A 21,327-nucleotide genomic window follows, 5' to 3' on the forward strand; every position below is an offset into this window, starting at 1 on the left:
AGTACCTAATGTTGTGTTTATGAATTGACTGAGAGCCCTTAACCAGATTGAAAAATACAGCCATATGACAATATTCAGCATGACAGCTTTTTGCAATAAAATGTCTTTTGCCTAAGCTAAATACTACCTACTAATCTGTAATCCTTTTGCAAGAAGTACCAGTATTTCAAAAGGCAGTAAGTGGTTTCAGAAAAAATATGGTCCAGATAGAAAAATACCTATCTAAAACGAATAGTTTGCAGATTTTTGCATATATAATATTTAAAATAAATGTTAAAAAATACATCAGTTATACAAATTCAATAAGTAATTCTCTTTTGTAGATTGTGTGTCATCAAGAGGTCTGCTTTTCAGTTTTACAGTGAAATTTTGAAATAGAAACAATCTTCTTCAGAACTTTACTCTTTGATATGATTCTTATTTCATGAGATCAAATACAAGTGTCAACAACAAAAACAATTTTGATTGTTTGAACACACATGTATGTAATTCCTGCCCCCAAGTTTAGTATCAATTTGTGACAACAGATGCCAATTTTATGAAGTTTGTCCAGCTATGGGACTTCTCAGCTTCTTGATTTCACTAATGAGACTCATAGATTTGAAATTTGTTAAATAGAAATTTTTATCAAGGAACTAAAAGAGGCTGGACTTGACAATGCGTAAGTTAAGACATACTTTGTCAAGATGTAGCTTTGTTAGGGCAAAATTCTTTTTTTTTTTTTTTTTGTTTTCTCTGCATGGCTGTTTTAAAACTCTAAGCTCAGAAACACCTTGGTTGGTTCAAATTTTTGCCAATTAACTGGGGTCAATTTAGAGAACATGAAGATTTTCTGTCAATATGTTTTATTTTGGATTAACTGTATAAGCAAAAGCAGAAAAATAATGGTTTTCAGGTGTTTCCCTAGCAAGTATAGGTGCTTATAAAAGAGCTCTGTTGTATCTCTGTATGGATATGTTTGCAGGATTATCTAAAATTTGAGTAGGTGGGCAAGGAGTAGAGATGACAGTAAACATAACTAGATATTTCATGACTAGGAACTTCTAAAGGCATCATGAGGAAGTTGACAATTCTGCTGCTGTTGACTACTATGAGGTGCCATTAGTGATAGGGTTTTGATGGAAGACATCTAGTCTAGATATAAAGGTACTCAGCCTGTTTAACAAGTCAATATACATGCAACCCCTAATTCACAGGGGGAAAAAGGCACAGAACAACCAAGCCATTTATTGTTGCTGGGGTTTTGAGTATTATATATTGAGTTTTATAAGCACTTGCTATTCTCTGGGGAAGTCCTGAGGGTATTAAAAATTAAAAATATTCTTCTTCCTTTTCTTTTTAGTCTGTAGGTTTTCATTTGCACAAAAATAATTTTAAGAACTCTCTATCTGTTTCTCATGAGCTATGTGATTCTGATCACATTGTCAGCAGTAGAGTATTTGACTGTGTAACATCTATTGCAGAATACACCACTGCAGTTCAGCTTCGAAACTCCTAAGGTCAGAACTGAGTTCATAAGGACTTCATTTATATTTTGAACTGTCGATCAGAAGTTAAAGCTCTGCATCATATAAATTGGAAGTAATCTTGCATTTTAAATTATTTAAAGTATTAGTTAAATTTAGATTTTCTTATTTGCAGTAAACACAGGTTGAGAAGAGATGAGAGAAATGTATTCCTCTAGACAGTAATCCTAACAAACCACATATTAACCACATTTTAAACATGTGTATGCTTCCTTTTTTGATAGTTTCTTATGCGGAAATATAAGGCAAAATGGCAAAACCTCTATGAACCAACACCAAAGGCAGCAGCAATGCCTTAAACCAGGACAGATATTAACACAGGTGTCTTTTTTATAGGATTGGCAGTGAAGAAATAACATGTTAAACCTAGTCTTAGTACTATATTATCAAAAATCCTATGGCTGGTGTTTTCAAAGTAAGTATTTAGTTTATTTAGGGCCTCCTTGCAAAGGGTCAGAGCTTTGCTAAAAGGTTTATGACTTTATGATTAGTGAAATCACTGCCTGAAAAAACACAGGTGCAAGATGAAACTCATGAACTGACAAAGTTCCAAATTTTTACCTAATCCCATTATGCACTGCAGATATGAGACCAGGAGTGACCAATCCTGCACAATTTGGCAGCCATAAAAACATTCTAGCTCAAACAGCTGGCTTCAGCACTCTCTCCTGCTTTATGTGGTGTTCCTTTTTCAGCTTTGCCTCCTACCTTTCTCTATTATGATCTGAACTGCTGTGTCACCTCCTCCAACAATCTCACTCCACCTGTGTCGTCTCATACTGTTTATTTCCTACCTGTGTTGAGTTGGGAAGAGGAGCTGGTGGCACGGGGGGAGCTGTGCTGCTGCTTGGGAATGTCGCTGGTGTTCAGAGGTAGGAGGGTGCACTGTGTCCCATGGAAGCAGTTGCAAAGGGCTCTTACAGAAAGGCAACAAATCCTACCCCCAGCCCCCTTTGTAGATACCTGTTTTTCTTGACATTTATTATTTCTCAGAGAACTGTGGTTTTACCACAGTTCAATCACAGGTGGTTCATAAGTAGCTGATTGTTCGCACCAGTTTAATCTGAAGTATTATGGTTCTACTATTTGTACAAGTGATGTGCCAGCTACGTTGTTTCAATAATGAGAATTTAAAAAATTAGGAAAGCTCAAGCTTAGTTTTATTTCAGTTGACATGCAGCTTGACCATTAGTGAAATATATTTCTTGTATTTATTATAAAGGTGGTTTTGTGCCAGGCTTTCTGCCAAATAAATGTACCTTTAAGATCATAAACTCAGGCCAGGGAAAGTTACTCTTCAAGATTGTGAAAACAGATTTTATCTAAAAAATTGCTGATGGTGAAAAATTACTTCAGCTTTTTACCTAAATGGGTGTTCAGGTAGGATTTATTTCTTTTTTTCATGTTATTTCCATTTCCTTTTACTAGCACTGCTTAATGATCTAAATAAGAAAGATTTTTTTTCTCTCTGCATTATGTGAAGGAATTATTACAAAATCAATATGCTCTTTTTTCCTGTAATGTTTTCTTGTTTTTAGAATTGTACAAAGTAAGTCTACTGAATTAAAGTATGTGTGGTTTTGGATAAATTACATTTTTCACATCCAGAATATTGGATCATTAATTCCAAAGTTGATCTCAGTGCATATTTCAGTTGCTTATTTTCCAAAGAGTAATTGATGGTTGAACCATACGGAATAATTTAAAAAAATATTTTGCATTTATTTAAATCTTGTCATTTATCCAATGAATTATACTCAGAAATTGCTCTGAGGAGAGTTTACAAGTTCTTTAATCATTAGCCCCAACTTAAGACAAGGAAAACCATGTATGTCATACCATTATACCATGTATGTCATGGTATAATTGCTTTAATGGCTGGTAGTGTATATTAAGGATTGCACTTCATATTTCAGGGAGGGAGGTCCAAAGAAGGTTGAATATGTGCAATACCAGGTGAACAAAAATATTGGAGTTAAGATTCAACACTGATGATGATCTTAAAGTTTACAAGTTCTGGCTTAATTTTCTTCAATACATGAGTTAATGGTATTTTATAATTTTTAGAATTCCAGATACTATATGTAAAATTTCTGCATCAAATGGTTTGATTATTTCACTTACCCTTAAATGAAGCTTTTGGGCATTGTTTCATTAAAATTCTAGGAATACATATTATTACTTTGGCTAAAAGCAAGCAGAAACATGTGCTTCATGCTAAACCAGCAGTTTATTGTCCATCTTGTATAAAATTATCATATTTTCCATTAAGAAAATTCTGTTTCTTAGTAGAAACAGTTTATTAACTCTTCATCAAAATATCTGTTGCTATGATGTTCAAGCTGTAAAGTGGTATTCTGAATTTAAAATTTACCTGTAATCTCATGTTGTAGAAATGCAAACGAACTCTGTGACTTGCTACTAATTCACTTTTGAAAGACACTTGCTGTGCTTGAATATAATTCATTGAATGTAATATTTTTAAACATGTGCCTTACTTGACTGCAGCTTTCACTGCAGATAGATGGGACTATATGATTTCCTGAATGCTAAGAAGTTCTTTTTCCTTTCAGCAATGGAGAACATCTTCCCATTATGATAAATCAAAAAGTATTTTGAAAAAAAATTTCTTACTTTAATTATATAGCTTTTAATACTAGAAATGGTACTATAACATTTTTCTGGATTCATAAAACCTTTCTACTATTCTAATATGCCTTTGCCAGTAAGATGAGGTTTTTTGCTCAATAGAATCACTGATTTTAATGAGTGTCTAATCTGACCTAACCTTATTTTGTGTAACACCTTTAAAACAAAAAAACACATTTAAATAGTTTAGAGAAAAAGAAACCTGATCTGGTCAAATCAGATAGATTTGATACAGTATTCAAAATACAGGTACATTGCAGGGATAGCAGGGCTTTATGAATGTTATAGTACAACTTTGAGTTAATTGCATAATGAAATATCTGGGCTCCTTGATTTAATGTGACAAGTGGATGTCTCAGCTTCAGTGAGGTAGAGTTCTTAAAAGCACAGCTTGGGAGGATCAGCAGTTATGACCACTCTCCAATAACCAGGAGTTTGACAAGTTGAAAACTTAACACCAATGGAGAAGATTAGTAATGAAGTAGGTAGATATAAAGGAAAAAATATGTGATTAAGAAATACTTTGCAGATGGATAATTTTGTCCAATAATCTGAGAATATTGTTCCAAACATAGTTCCACCTATATCTACTTTCTCCTAATAGAAGAATATTCTTTCATATCTGGAGTCTGTATCAAAATATATCAAACAGGTTTCCTAGAATATCAGAATAGACTGTCTCAAAAGAGCTGTACTGAGCATAAAGATTTTTCTCTTTTAAAGTAATGATAGTAAAAGACAAAAAAATGGAATACTCTTATATTTTTCATAATTATTGTTTTAAAATAATATTTTGATATGCTTCTCGGTAAGGATTTTAGTTTGCTTTTAGAATTTGAAAACTGTGATTTTTGACTCACCAAAAAGGTTTTTGATACTATTACAGTCTTTGAGAGGACCTATCTCTTAATGCAGGATAAGAAATTATTTTCTCTGCAGCATCTCCATGTTTGGCAGGTGTGATTTCTCTGGAGTCTATCATCCATTCTTAGTCCAACAGTATCACAGACTTAAAAAAGACAGTAATATATACATTTTAGATAGTTAACAATATCTTTTTAATCTACATCTATATATGTAAAACACGTACGTACAACATGTATATGGGGAATATATATATATATATATATATATATATATACGTAACAGAGGCTTTTAAATAGACCACTATTTTATATATCTTCCTCTTTGCCTCCCTCAGCTTGTCAGATTTCTACTATTTTATTTTTAAGAAAGATCTGTATGCAAAGGAGATAGTCAAGCCAATCTCTGTCTTTATAGGAGATGTATGTAGGATGCAAAAAAATAGGGAATGATGAATAATTGGAGGTAGATGAGAACTGAAGCATGATCTTATGTCAGATTCTATGAAAAGCAAAAGACGGCTTTCACTGAGCAGCAGCCTGCACTTACTGGAACAATATGTGTCTATCCACCACTTTGGAAGCAATAAACAGTTCACCTCTTTTGGGATAGGGAGGAGTGAAGGTAAAGGAAGCAAATATGTCACATCTCGCATAAGTTTTGGAGGTAGACATTATATAATTGATCAGATGTAAGCCTGTATTTGCTCAAACTACATCCTCCTTGGCCTATTTATATGCTGCGGCTTTTATTTTTGGTATGATGATGTGGATCAAATCACTGTAATGTGGCCATTTTAAAACAGACTATATTTATACAAACTGGAAGGATTTTCACCAGAAAAGTATAACGAAAGCAGGCTTTTACTATTGTCCCATAAGAATGGGGAAGTATTATAGATACTTTCTTATCATTTCGGTTTACCAGGATTACTGGAGAAATTGATAGATAACCACTTGCACCCACATGTCTTTCCAGATTGTAAAATATGTCTCTGATTTAAAAAAGCAGCCAGCATAGCAGTTAGCAGTGTAACTCTTTTCTTATTCCAAAATAGTGTTCTCTTTCTACTTCTGCCATAAACCTGTCTTTTGGTAGACTGACGGCAGATTTATTTGCTTTGGTTTGACACTGGGCAAGTTGGATCTTTTTAGAATCAGACTGAATGAAGGTTTCCTTTACAGCATGTGCTGTCTCAGCTCATCTACACAAAATTTGCAGATGACTTTTCAATGAAAGACTATCTTTTTTTTTTTTTTTTTTTGGCCAACAGGCTTCTCCTCACTTTTCAGCTGTAATATAATGCCCTTACCTACCTTGTAGTGTCCTAAAATGGAATGCTTAAAATATGATCTGATCATTTGTTCTTTCAGTTGCATTTGTCCTAGTCTCATGTGCACTTTAGTTCAAGACCTTTTGTAGTCTTGTACTTTTAATCCTTTTAAGACTACCAAGGCATTTATCTTTTTTCTTTAGAAATCAGTTTCCAAGTGCTGTTAAGATATAGTAGATTGTATAATACTGAGTGAATTGACACATACAGGTGACCACCAAACCACTGGTGCCATGCAAAGAGTAAATTTATTTCATTACCTTGCCAGCAAGGCTGGGTGGCAGAGACACACAGAGACACAAGCTCCCTTAGGCTTAGCTCATCCCAGCAGGCAGAGCCACACAGGGACACAGGCTCCCTTTGGCTTAGCTCATCCCAGTGGACAGAGGGGGAAGGGGGAGGTAGCAGCCCCACTACCAAACCCAATATATCACAGGGCTTGGCACATTTGAGTTTATCACAAGGCTGTGCCTTTATGAGCTCTCTCACAGCAGGAGGCTCAAGCACATCTGTGATTCCTGTGTTATCTCAACACAGGAATCTTCTCAAAATACTTTTCAAAACAGGCAGAGGATGAACAACACTAGGCACAATAAATGGAGTTTTCCCACACCAACATTCTTAGCAGTCCTTGCCACAAGGTCACTGAGCAAAACTGTTACATCCTTGTCAAATCTTCCAGTTTGAGCCCTTTTGTCCCAACAAATATATTATAGATTTTTTTTTTGTGTGCTAGCTTATTTATTTACATACTCATAATAAGACCCTTTTAACATCTTGTAAGTTTGATGGTGTTACATGAACAAACCACATTTAAGACACTGGAGATTTTGAGAGGGGCAAGGATGCTATTGAAAAATGGGTAAATATGCTTTGTTGTATCAGTCTGGGCTGTGTTTTTACATACATTTTTATTTTCAAGGGCTTGATACTAATGACAACAAGCAAAACCCACTAGTAAGTGTAGATAAAGCAAGAAAAAAATCCTGGTGAATAAAAAACAATGTTTTCAAATATCCTTTCGTTAGTGAGGTTGTAACTGAAACTTTAACAGATCTTCTCATTTAGAGAGACTTTGTTTATTCTATGTACAACCTTTTTTTTTCTAAAAGAGCTCTGTAAAATCTGGAATTATCTCTTCTTGGGCAGAGAAGTTCTAAGAGAAGAGCAATTAATCGATAATATGGGTCAAAGTCTAATGGGGACATCTGTACTGGTGAATATAGAGAACTTCATTTCTTTTAGTCTGTTCTTTAAACTAGCATGGCTATGTATAATACACAAAGCAAAAATTGCTTTAAAATATTTATTAGATACTGTCTTGTAAGAGTTTTATGTATTCTTATAGTTGTTTAGGTTGCTCCTTTTCATGCAAGTAGTAAATATGAATAGGGAAATTGACTTTTTAATATTAACATGAGATAAAATTGACTGCATCTGATTTGAATAAAATGTTAAGCCTGTTTCATTTTCTACACAGCTGCCAAGTGTATCTATATTGTGTAGTGGTGCCTCTGAAATAGTTGAAAATCTGTTGGGAATGCTTACAAAGGCAAACCAGTAAAGGGCACCAGCTGCTGAAAAACACCTGCTGAGCCACTGTGGGAGTAGATGCATCTGCCTGTACCTAGAAGTAATCTAACAAAGTACCTGCTTTTACCTGTCAGGATTTTAATTTGTGTAAAGATTCATCCAGTAAAACTGGTTTTGAATACTTAAGTAAAGAAAAAAAAATAAGGCTGTTATTTTTGTTTTGTTTTTGTTTGTTTTGTGCAGAAGAGCACCACTTCTGAGCAAATTTCTCGTTCTTAAGAAGTTTAAGTTCTTCTTTTAGTAAAATACAAACCCAGATTTGGCAGCCAGAAGTCTTATCTACACTGTGTGTAGTGTGCTATTACAGGATACAGCCAATCTGGAGGAGATCATGCTACCAAAGAGGAGGTTTTCAGTTTTTGTTTGGCTTAGTTTGAGAGATGTATCTCAGGGGGGTTTGTGAGAGTATATGTTCTCATTTTAATTGTAACATATTTCATTCACTGTTGATGGTAATGCACAAATAAAAATAAATTTTACAATCACAACTAATAAGACAAATTTTCCAAATAGCTTTTAAAACTGTTGTGCATTTTCTTTTGGTACTTAAACTTTCCTTGTTCCCACATGTTGGTCACCCTATCACACAAGGTCATCCATCATCCCTCACCTACCTTTTATTTTCCTGTGGTAGGAAAACTTCTGTGAATGCTGCCAGTTTAGCTGCAATTCTTGACAACAAAATAGCTGTGTTCTTGTAGAATACTGACTATGCTTGTACTCTTTTCTTATAAAATTTAGGAAAAAGTCTTCTAATATATATATTGTAAAACAGGGCTACCATCTTGCATAGCAAAAGTGTGAATTTAAGTGACATGGAGAAGAAAATTTAGCTGTAGAAAGATTATGACAGCAATAGTTAATCCTCTGGAAATATTCTTCTGTTTGCCGTTCTTTCACTTTTACTTGATGTGTTAAAATTATTACTAATTTCAGCTATAATCACCTTCCAAAGCATTCTGATAGTTTTTCTGGGTTTGTTAGGTTTTGTAAGAAGAAATAGTTTGTTGTGTTAACATAAGCTAAAGTAAATAGTTTGAAAACATTATTCTGAAGTGTCTTCTACATTAACAGATTAAATATTCACTTCTACATGAACATTTAGAAGTTATGCCTTTGCATGCGTAAAATAGTATTGAATTAATTAGGGGTCATTTAAAAACAAAATACTGAAAGAGATCTATGCTTCAAAACTATACAGTAATATGAAATGTTCTTACCCTGCTCTTAAAAACAGGGTTCCTTGCTTTCAAGGAAGATAATATTTAGGCTCCAGTTTGTGAAGTTCAACTGACTGGAATTTGGGTGACTTTTGTATGTTGAATTTTGTAGAGTAAACCCAATGACCAGTAAAAATCCAAGAAGCATTTCAGGTAGACATGTTCTTACACAGTGCAGCTGCATGTAGCTCAAAAGAAATGCAGCTTTCTGGTTCACAGCATTCTTTTCCCCTTGTACTTAATCACAGTAATATTTGAAATCCAATTATGTCTACCTGGTGACTTTGCAGCTGTTATGTTTTTTTTTTTGCCTCATTAAATGATCATGACAAGTGAAATGTTTAAATTGAGAAAGCAACTTTTTAAGTGTTAATTTTTCATTCTTTAGTCATTGACACGAATATGGACTTTAGCATAAAGCACATGCAGAAATCTGTAAAGTTTTTAATTAAAACAACTCAAAGTAGTTCTAGTGGTTTTGGTAATTAAGACTGGAGAATGAATAACGTGCTTCTGCTGCATCCTGTTTGGGGAATAGCCACTTCTCAGTGGAATTTCACAGGACGAGTGTGGAAGAATGCAGTAGTCTGCTTTACTTTGATAGCATCCCCAAAGGCAGACTTTCATTCTTAGGAATATTCAGTCTTCATTTAAGGTGAAATATAGGATAGTATCTTAAAGTCTAAATCAAATTATACCAAAAACCAAAATTGGTTTTAATTTTTAAGAAATGTAATCTCAAAGTTGGAATTTTGAAAGTCGAGGGAGGTATATGCTAGTTCTGAAATGCTGCAACATTTAAAAGATTAACTCTTGCTCAAATTATTTTAGACAAGTTATAGTTTGTCTGATTTTAATGTTGACTTTAATTAGCACAAACTTCTGTATGCTGCTTAAGAAATTAATCTTTTATCTTACTTAAGGATGGGCTCTGTCTTTCAGTGATAGAAATGGGACTGAGATGGTTCATCAAGAGATTTACTTGGAAATCACCAAATAATTGTATATGTTTTTAAAAGATTTTGGGGTAGAGGAGCTATATGACCAGAAGATTGACTTTATAACTGATGGGCTATTCATATGTTAGTAGTGACATTCTTTCAAAACTGCAACAAGAAGAAAAAGGATAAATTTCTCTTGAAAGGATGCAGTTGTTACAAAATTCTTCCAGCTAGTTCAGAAATGGTGATTCATAGAAGAATTCAATTACCAAAAAGTAATTTTTATTTAGTTTCATAGCATATCATAATCTCTTTACTTGGGAAATGTTCGCTGAAATAATTTTATATTGGTTAGAAAAAAGGACTTCAGTTTCTATGCTGCACATTAGTAGCCTAACTTTTTTTCCACCAATGCCAGAATGTATGTAGTTACTTTCTCAATGCCTTTGTCATCTTTCCTTATTATCTATTGGGTTTCTCCCTTTGCCTTGCAGTTCTGTATTCTTGAACAACTAGGAAGCATTTTTTATATTAACTCCTTGACTGCAGTTGCTTTTGAGTCAGTGTGCATCTAATAGTGATGGTTTTTCCTCTTAGAGATGCACTGTGTTTTCCCAGGGGAGTAAATTATGAGAACAATATGCCATCAACAGAGCTAGGAGTCTCTTTTAGATTCAAGAAAATTATGAGAGTGTTCTCCGAATTGGAAAAAAAAAACAATAAAACCTGAAGAATAGACTGTAACATATAAACATCATCAGGTTCCTTGTTGCTCCATCTTCAAAAGTCAGGGAGATAGATACAGTTCGATACACAGCAGGACAGGACATCTAAAGTGTTTCTTAAAAACTGTATATATTTTGAATGTAGATTTAACATATTTTTTAAATGTATATAATTTTTTCTTTCACTCTCCTACAGTTTTAGCTTTGCACAGCATTAAGATATTTTTTAATTTTATGAGGAATAAAACCTTTATTTGGTTGCATTTAATATGGATGAAATGTGATCAAATTAAACCCAAATCCTTCTATCCTCATAAGATTTTAACTTCTGAGGTTATTAGGAAATGCCGCAACCGTTGCCAATTTTCCTTCAGCTGCATTAGTTCAAGGTAATTTTTGTGTGTAATTCACAAATGGCATCAGAAGGCTCCAAGAGGAGGCTGTGTTCTGATCTCCATTTCATTGCTATAATTTGGAATAATTCTCTTGACATTGGATACTTTCGAGTTTGCAGCAGTGTCACTGAAATCAGAATCTCTCCTGTGTGTCTGTTTCGATGCCAAAACTTATGCACATTTTCTGTAGAAAGAATTGCTTTTATGGAAAAATCTTTCTGAAACACTTTGTTATCCAATTCCTCAAATCAAATCACCAGAGGGTATAATCACTCTGTCTATAATCTTCTGTCATATTATAACTAGGTTGATGAACACAACACAGTTCTCCCAGTGAGGGGAGGTGATCCCCTAAGCTGTTTCAGTTTTTTAACTCAGAGCAGTGCCATACTGCTGTTCTGTCATTTCCTTCAAACTGATTTGGGATGTGTACATGTCTTTGGATTTAATCTATACATTGAACCCAAGAATATTTCTCAACGTTGTCTTTTTAGTACAAGAGTAAGTGGTTGAATAATTTAGAAGTCTGTAGAAAAGTTATGAATGCTGCAGTTGTTTGTATGGTGTTGTTCAGCAGCAGAATAGTTTATATATAGTAAAGTTGGTGACAATGTAACTATAGACTTACAAGGATTTTTGTTGAAATTGCTTCAGGCATGTAAACTCTTAGCTGTCATATATGAAGGTAAATATTTTCCCTAAAACCTCTTGATTTTGAATAGATCATTCTTTCTTCTAGAGTGCAGAAGGCAGGACTGATGACAAAACAAACAAACAGCAACAACAAAAAAATAAAATCAAAGAACCAAACAAAACAACACACAAAACCAGAGATAGAGGCTTTTTATTCTTTGACTTGTTTTGGTTTTCACTTCTTTTTTTTTCACCTCTTTTTTTCAAGGAGGACCTATGTTTCCACAGTTGGTAGGAGAATATTATACTCCTATGTGGATATTCTCAGCTCAGTCAGAGAGAAAAAGAAAAGGGTTTTCTAACCAGGCGAGAGCCTCGGAAGCAGTTGGAAAAGAATGTAAATAATTCTCTAATCTCTCTTGTTGTTCACATTGTTTATAGATATGTTCTGCCACTGTGTGTCATTCACTGCCCACCAGTGCTGTGGGATGTTTTTACTCTAAGACCAATGAAATTAGTCTGCACGATGTTCTCTATATCTAGAACAGTACATTTGAAATAAATCAGAGCTCATTTTTTTTTTGCCTTCTGATGTGGAGTTCTCTGTTCCCGTCCTGCTCAACAGCGTCACTTTAGTAAAAGTTTGTTTCTTGAACAGCACTCACTGTTATGAACTGTCCAGAATTTTGACATTTCTGAGAATTGAGTAATTCAATAAAGCTCTCAGTGTTTGGCAAATGTGAAGTGTAAAGGGTCTGGAGAGGCAATGTTTAATAACTATTTAGATGCAGCGTTCCAAAAATATCAAAGTCGTAATAATTTTCATAGTTTTTGTGTTATGGTGATTTTGAGCTGGGGTGATCCTTTAACATAGAATGAATATATAATGTTTTTTTCCTCTCAGGATACTTGCTTTTACTCTAGTGAACTCTGTCAGAATTTTGCAGTGTTCATTTTGAGTTTAAAGATCCTAATACAGCTTGAAAGTATGGAAATTCCCCTGGTTTCTGATGGCCACTGCTACTTCAATACTTACTGCATTAACCAGTAAATGTGGTGATAATTTTAAAATAAAGACTCTGTAGTTTTCTAAAAAATAATGTTTCATTCCAATTAAGAACATATTTAAAGAAGTCTTATATGGGCTTCTCTGTTCTAAAATATCAGAGTATAATTTTACCCTTATGGTTCATTATTTGTCATTTCTAGGAATTCTTCTGACTTCTTAATCTTATTAAAGGACTCAAGCATCTTTTGGGTGAGGAGAGTGTGAGAGAGCTGAAGAGGAGGCTCAGGGGGAATCTTGACAAATGTATATAAATACCTGATGTGAGAATGATTAACAAAGAGGGAGCCAGACTCTCATCAGTAGTGCCCAGTGGCAGCACCAGAGGAAATGGGCACAAATTAAGACACATGAAATTTCATCTGAACACAGGAGAGTAATTTTTTTGCTGTGAGGTGGTTGAATACTGGTACACTTTTCTGAGAAAGGTTGTGGAGTCTCCCTCTTTGTTGATAGTTGAAATGTAACTGCATAGGTGTAAATGATCCTGCTTTGAGCAGAGGGGCTGAACTGGATGATTTCTAAGTTAAGTGATTCTGTGATCTGTGGTAACTGCTAACAGTGACCCCAATATCCCATATCATGCAAGAATTGCTTTCAGTTCTAGGCTAGTCACATGTAGCAGGTATGGTGTTGAAATAAGCTGCTGGTTCTCTGATGCCCTTTGCATCTGTCTAACATGTTTTACTCCAAGCTTCCTTTATAGCACATAAGTCTTCAGGTACTACACTCTGGATGAGATATAATTTGTAGTTACTTGAAGAAATTGTAATGCTGATAATGGCCCAAAGCCAGTCGTAAGCTCTATTTGGTACGCTTGTATAATTTTCATATCTTTGTGTATGCTACTTGTTCCTGCAAAAATTGTTCCCCTAAGTCCAATGAAATCTCACTGATATGATTTGGTGCTAAATGGAGCAGATCCAAACATCATGCAGTTTTTCTTTTACGTGTTATGAGCCTTTGCTTAAAATGTATATGCACACTTTGAAAGGCAACATTTCAGTCTTTGGGGCAGGTAGGAAATTATGTTCTCAAATAGTTCTCCTAAGATAATATAAAAATAAATTTACTTTTATGCTATTTATATAGTTACATTTTTATTTATTTCTCTTCCTAAATCTCACGAGCTACCACTTTTTCATGGAAGTAGCAGAATATGAAAGGTATCATCAGGAGAGGGAAGCTGTGGAAGTCCACAGGTATAACATCTATGTTTATTTCTAGGTGTACCTTCAAAATAGGTATGTACCTAACAAAATAGGATTTGCACTGGCACAAAAGTGTTTTAAGTGTATAGATGCATAATTAGAAAGCAGGAGGGAACTACTAATTATTCATAATTCAGTAGCATAGGGGGAATGTATTTATTAAAATTTGTATGTGTATATACATACATATAAAAACTTATGTTTGTGTGTATATATGCATAGATATGTGTTTTAACCAACAACATTCCAGAGGACAGCGAAGGGGAAAGATGACCTAGAGATTATTTATATGTCAGAACAACAAACATCAGAGCTTCACATCCTGAATTTCATGGTTTTTATGTAAAAAAGCATGGATTAGTCATGCTATTACTAGTTAGTTCAATTAGCTTTTTAACTGAAAGTGTAGTAGAACAGCTGACTGCAGAATGGGATTTGTTTCACCTGAGATATATAAGGTACTTTGCATAAAATAGTTCTACATTAAAATTAAGCCAATGAGTAGGAAAAGTACTGTAAGCTCAGCCTTGGCTTATGGGTGCAATGGATTATCTCTAAGATAAATGGGTAGTAATCTTATTACTTTGTTATAATATGACAGAAGAAGTCATCATTACAGAGCATTTCTACAAAGTCTTGGTAATGAATTGCATGACTAAAACTTAAGTGCTGATGGTCTGTGCTATTTAGGGAAGATGCTGCCACTAGTGTGTTGCTAAAGCAGTTGTGTTTCTTAGCTGAAGCTTGCCTGCAGACTGAATTGTATGGACTCGTTTGTGAATATTACTTTAATGACTTAAACAAATTTTTCCTATTTTTAAATTGCTGTCAGAGAACCAACACACAAATATCTTTCTGATGAGATTTCTGATTTAGAATGTCTTGATTAAGTGTAATCTCATTTATTCATAAATGCATTAGTTGTAACAATAAATTCCATGGGAAAGAATTTGAAAGCTTACTGAACTAAAATCAGGGGGCTTTATTCATTCATGTCACAGCTGCTTTGAGTATCATCTGGTTTGTGGAAAGAGTTGCTTCTTGGTGGCTTTTCATATTGATTCATATTTGTGTAAAAATGGCATCATCTTAGGCTTGAAATCCTGTTAGTTGAGAGTAACATTCAGATTGTATTCTACTCAAACTTCCTATGGTTTGTGTTGAATTCTAGGGATAAATCAGCTGTAGAAGGATAAAAATGTTGCATCTCCTTCATTTTCAGTAAAAATCACTTTCTGCCATCCAGTGGCTACCAGTCCTTTAAGCAAGACGGGGTTTCACTGGTTTATCTGAAAAGGAGTTGATCTGTAGAAGCTGTGGCTGATGTTTATGTGCCAGAGGGGAAAAAATTATTTTCCATTTTAAAAATATTAGTATGTGCAAATGACAATTTAAAAAAACAAATCTTCTAGTACCTTTGTAAAACTGTGGACTTCCATGCATACTGTTGCATTTCTGTATGCTGCCTCACTATTTTTTAAGGGCAAATCTACTGGTTTTGGATTATGCATCTGTACTTACTGCATGGAATAAAATGGAATTTAGAGGAAAGATAGTATTTTTGTAATTAATGGGGACTTAGATTGAGGGTGTCTTAGGATATTTTTTTTCCTCTGGAGGTACTTTTCTTGTAGCTTTTTTAATCCTTAGTATACTCCTGCAGAGTCAACTTTCAAAGATTATTCATTGACTGTTTTGTGATTTTCAATGCTGTGTATTGATTTGTGAGTGCCGGCTTGAAAATTAATTGGTGTGTTGAATGAAAAACTAGGTTCTGGTTCAGAATACCATTATTTAAAAAAAGTACTTCTACTTCTTAACCAGGCTTTTTTGTGGTTGTTTTTTTTTTGTGGTTGTTTTTTCTTTTTCTTTTTTTGGTTTTGTGTGTGTGCGTGTGTTATGTGTTGTTTTTGTTTTGGTTTGGTTTGGTTTGGGTTTTTTTTTTTTTTAATGTTTTTAATGTTTACTTATTAATAGTTCCATGTTTTATTGTGTATTAGTTTTGGTCCCACTCTTTAGTAAAAAAATTAGGTGGTGAAGTAGTATGAAGCTAAAGATTTTGATTAATTTTAGCAGATGTTATCCTGCTATAATTTGTATTCTTTATTGATTCCCTATTTGAGGGTTGAGTAGAAGTGGTACTCTCCAAATAAAAAAAACTTGGAATAATAAATACATTATGACAGGTATCTGAAGGTTTGTTTCCATGTGTTCTTTTAACATATGTATAGATACACACACACATGCACAAACATCTATGAAAAATCCAAGATACGTGTATTTATTTCAACAGATTGGACAACTTGCTTTTAAAGGCATGAAAAGACTAAACCGGATCCAGTCTATAGTTTTCGAGACTGCCTACAACACAAACGAGAACATGCTGATCTGTGCCCCCACTGGTGCTGGGAAGACTAACATTGCCATGCTGACAATCCTTCATGAAATTCGCCAGCACGTCCAGCATGGTGTTATCAAAAAGGATGAGTTTAAGGTAGGAGTTTAATGAACCAAATAACAGCTTTTTAACTTGTAAAGTAAAAGCTATTATATGTTTTACATGGAATATGAAATCAGGAAGTTCTCAAGGATATTAGACTTTTCCAAGTTAAAGATAAGGCTAGTTTTGATTTACTTCATTATTAAAGCTATTCTTACTTGTGTTCTAAAAATCTTATTATGTGAATAAAAAGCTATGAAAATGCATTTAGCTTTCATGCAGAACCAATTTTCAAAGTGATGAGGCTGTATAAACAAAATCCATTGTCCTTTAAACAGCTGCACACTTATCCAACAAAGATAACTACTTTTCATATATCACTATTAAGATTTTTCACTGTAAGTGCTTGGCATCATATTTCACAATAAATTGTGATTTGTAATGGTTGCCATGAAACAAACGATGTTGTGGCGTTTGCTCATTTATCAAGTGTGTGTTGTTTCGGTGCAGATTGTGTATGTTGCTCCTATGAAGGCTTTGGCAGCCGAAATGACAAATTACTTCAGCAAGCGTCTGGAGCCACTTGGCATTACTGTGAAAGAGCTGACTGGTGATATGCAACTGTCAAAAGGCGAAATTCTGCGAACACAGGTATGCTTAATCTTTGCAAATACTGTTCCCTGTGTGTGTATTTGTACCTTTTCATAGGTACACTGCTCTTCAAACTCCTTGTAATAGTATTGGCGAAGCCGCTGAAGCATTATTACTACATCTGTAATTACAGTGATTATGTACACTGCTATAAGTTCAGAATTCTTCAATAAAAACCATCTTTGAGAAGTTTAAAGTTCGGTCTTCAAATGGCAAGTTCCAAATAAATCCAAAACATTGTTGCAAATATTTAAAATAACACTTGCCTTCTTTTAAAAAAAGAAAACAAAAAACCAGCCAACAACAACAAACAAAAACTGTAGGTTCCTGTTAATGGCTAATCTTACTGTTCCTCATTTGTCCTTGAAAAGTATAAGACATCACTAGGCTAACATTTGAACATTCATAGAAATGAATAAAATATGTGTGTTTAGCCTCTTAAATAGGATTGCATGAATGGAGATTATTCTGTTTTAGCAGATACTTTTAACCATATTTATTTCAGGCAAATGCTGTTTGTGTCAGTGAAATACCATTTTTCTAAAATCTTAAGATACTTGTATACCTTTTCTTGCATACAGTTCCATGTGATTACCTTTTCCCCTTCTGCCTGGTCTAAGAAACAGAAAAAAGAACTGCTTGTATTATCAATACGAACATTTATAAATATAGTAATTGTTGATCCTGATGAGTGATATTTTAGCAGTCTTAGCTTTGAGGTATTTAGCATTTTTATGGTGAGTGGAAAGAAAAACCCTTCACATGACAAGAATATATGTCAGTATGTAATTAATGATTAGGAGGACCACTGCAGTAGTTATCCAGTATGAAGCTGTGAATAGCAATTAGAAAATGTATATACAGACATATTGATACATACAGTCACAATAATGTGGTCACCAATAAATAGCAAACCAATATCAATGAGTGACAGTAAAATCACTGGTACTTTATCAGAGTGACTTTGCAACACCACGTACCTAAAATCTGAGTTTAAAAAATTAAAAAAGTTTGGCAGGAGCTTTTAGTAATTGAAATTATTTAGATACACCAAATTACCATTTTAAATAGCTTCCTGTTTTCACAGTACTTTTCAGCTAGGGCACATAATCAAGTAGATCATGGTTTTAATAGAGAGAGAGATAATGTGTAATCACTGCTGAAACTCAAAGTGACAGTAGAAAAGCCTGCTCTGAATATAAGGACAAAGCTGGATGAACAGAATGAATGTAGAATGCTATTTATGCTTGCTCTTCTAGTTAGCAATATAATTCCTACAATCTCACCTGATTATTATTACTGTGCTTACATCCAGTAAAAAAAGTAAGGGAACAAAAGGAACAAAAAATATTTCAGGCTTTATTAAAAAATTTGTATGGGAAATAGTTTGCAAAGCTGAAATTTGTTACTCTTGTAATGGGAACTTATTAATATATACAGAGTTTAACATAGAGAAACTTAGTAACTTAAGTGTAGGAAGACTCTCTGGTTCATCATGCTCTTTTATTTCATCCAGCATGCCACTACTAGCATAATTCTTAATTTTGTTGTGGCGAAGAGGCTAAAGCATATTGATTGACAAAAATCAAGGAGAAATAGAAAAGGGAAGATGTGGGTAAAATCTTTTTTTTTTCCCCGCCATGGACTCATTCCATTGCTTTGAAATTAGCTTTTTTTGCCTTAAACTTACCTTCAAGGGATTTCTACAGTTTCCAAGTATGTGATAGTACAGAAACACTAATCTGAAGTGTATTTGTAGTTTCAAAACCTTTGGGAGAGTGGAGGTGAAAGAAAAATGGTCTCCAGAAGAGGAAAAATTTGGAAGCCATTGTATTTGTGACCCAAAACTCAGTTCCTACATTTTCAAAGAAACTATAGTTAAAGAGTTGATTAATTTCAGTTTTGCTTTTGCTCAGTTTTGTGTCTTTGGTCTTCAAAACATTGGGAAGGTTAAAAGGAAAAAAATATAAAGGCTAAAATTCTGGGACAGTGAAATAACATTTTTTTTGTTTTCTCTTGTTTATCATATCTAGTCAGTCTTATAATTAATCAGAAATGTGGAAGGTGAGGATAAGAGATGATGCCAATCCAAGAGTTAGCAGTGTAATTGCTGCTACTTTTCTTGAAGATTCTGGAGCCCAGCAGTGTGCAACGTTTCACTGCTGCAAAACAAAGTGCACAGCAAATATGTAGCATGTTAGAAACTGAGGAAAGAGTGCTTGCTTGTGCTGGATCTTGCTTATTGCTCTGCACATATACTGTTTTCTATCAAAACTCATGAGCTTTCTTTGCTCAACTAGGCACTTTAAACCACTTCATCCGAGCAGGTTTCTTTCACCATTTTTTTAACCTGTATTAAATTGATTCTTGCTTCAAAACTTCATTTTACTTGTCAGCCTCTCTAATGCATACATTTCTCAGAAAGGAATATTCTGATAGGTGTTGCTGCTTTCTTTATAGTTTCAGATTCGCTTTGCCAGTCATTGCTCTGTTTTCTAGCCTTTAGTAGTGTAAGTAATGAAGTACCCTTGTTTAACAGAAAAACAGCTTTTCCTGTAAGGATTAATGCTACAGCAGGTAGATGCGTGCACACAGTTTATATACACAGGGACAGTATATTTAATATATATGCTGTATATATATATGAGGCAGTAAAAGGCAGAGAGTAGGATTATCAGCTGAAGTAGATGCTGATGTTTCAGGCTGGGTAACTGTTTCAAAAGATCTCAGCTTGTACTTCTAGGCAACTGAAGCTCTGATAAATATCTCCTGTGACAGCTGTCTTCTGCCTGTTTTCTGAGCAGTTGCATTATCACCATCTTTATATTTGTCCTCAGGTGAATCAAATCAGTGACAAATGAAAGATGTAAAAATAAGGTGATTGTCAGGTATTAGTTAGAAGTAGTGCTTAAGTGACAATCCTGATCATTTTCTGCTTCCTTTCCATCCTGCTTGCTTCATCCTTCATACTTTGCCTGTGTATATTTAAAGATGTGTGTTTTGTAAGTTATTACATGTAGCTGTAGTGCTTATCCTGATGAGGAAAAATTGCTTTATCTGACAAATTGGTAACTGTCTCCCTTCTCAGGAATGTGCCCTTAATGTACAGTGGGAACTACCTCTATTATTTTTTCTACAAATATTTTTAAAGGATATAAATGCTAGCAAAAAAAAAAAAAAAAAGTAACAAGGAATTTAAATTTTCATTCCCTTTATGGTGGAATAAAATCTTTTAAATATTTTTGAAAATTTTCAGTTAAAAAGGTTTGTAGCACATTTTTCCAGCAATAGCTCTGTCTATGCTTTCCATGCTGTCATTTATACCCATCCAGAAGGTAGCCATGTTTCTTGCTGCTCCATACTTTTATGGTATTATACCTTATATGATTTTACTTCCAATGCTATTATTGGATATTCATTAACATTACTATGCTTCTAACACACTTCATAAGCTTTTAAATTAAGTTATTTCTGATTTTACCAATAATGAAATTGCTTTGAAAAGAAAAATGAAAATAGTTTTTATTGACTCTTCAGACAGTTTTCTAACCTGCTCTGCACATCTTATGCGTCGAAAGCCACAGTTACAAGTTTAACATGTAAGATGTGTGTTAAAACTCTGAGACAATTTCCCTTCATAGAAACATAGAATGGCTTGACCTTGCATTTGCAACAAATACAATGTAGTTATAGTTATCTTTTGGAAGTTTGGAGAATACAGATGGAATTGGAGCAGTATAGATTTATAAGGTAATCACCAAGTGTGAAAGCAGTGCCTTGCCCTGGACACAGTGTATTGTAAGCTGATGGATGAGTGGCATCATGTCTTAACTTGTGCAAAACAGTGGTAGCCTCTACAGAGTGCAGAAATGCCTTCTGGCCTTAACACAAAGTTAGTGGGCATCAAAAAACGTAGAAGGTAATTTCTTTTTAATGTTTTATGCCAACATAGCATAAAACAGAGTTAAGATCCTTGGCATAACATAGTAAAAGCTTCTCATACTTTCTTCCACCTTTATAGACTTTAAAAATAGTTTTTGAAAATTACCCTGTTAAATATATTTTATTTTCTTTTTTAAG

The 21,327-nt window shown here is 34.1% G+C and overlaps 1 protein-coding gene across 2 annotated transcripts in view; it reads left to right on the forward strand.

Annotated features, from left to right (window-relative positions):
* Positions 1-21,327, forward strand: part of ASCC3 (activating signal cointegrator 1 complex subunit 3) — a 252,134-nt gene that overhangs the window by 50,099 nt on the left and 180,708 nt on the right. For both annotated transcript variants that reach the window (XM_053972459.1, XM_053972460.1), the window contains exons 9-10: positions 16,450-16,650; positions 17,107-17,247. In XM_053972459.1, coding sequence (XP_053828434.1) covers positions 16,450-16,650; positions 17,107-17,247 — 342 coding nt within the window. The remainder of the gene's footprint in view (positions 1-16,449; positions 16,651-17,106; positions 17,248-21,327) is intronic.

Source organism: Vidua macroura, chromosome 3 (assembly GCF_024509145.1).
Source record: "Vidua macroura isolate BioBank_ID:100142 chromosome 3, ASM2450914v1, whole genome shotgun sequence".
NCBI classification, from domain to species: domain Eukaryota; kingdom Metazoa; phylum Chordata; class Aves; order Passeriformes; family Viduidae; genus Vidua; species Vidua macroura.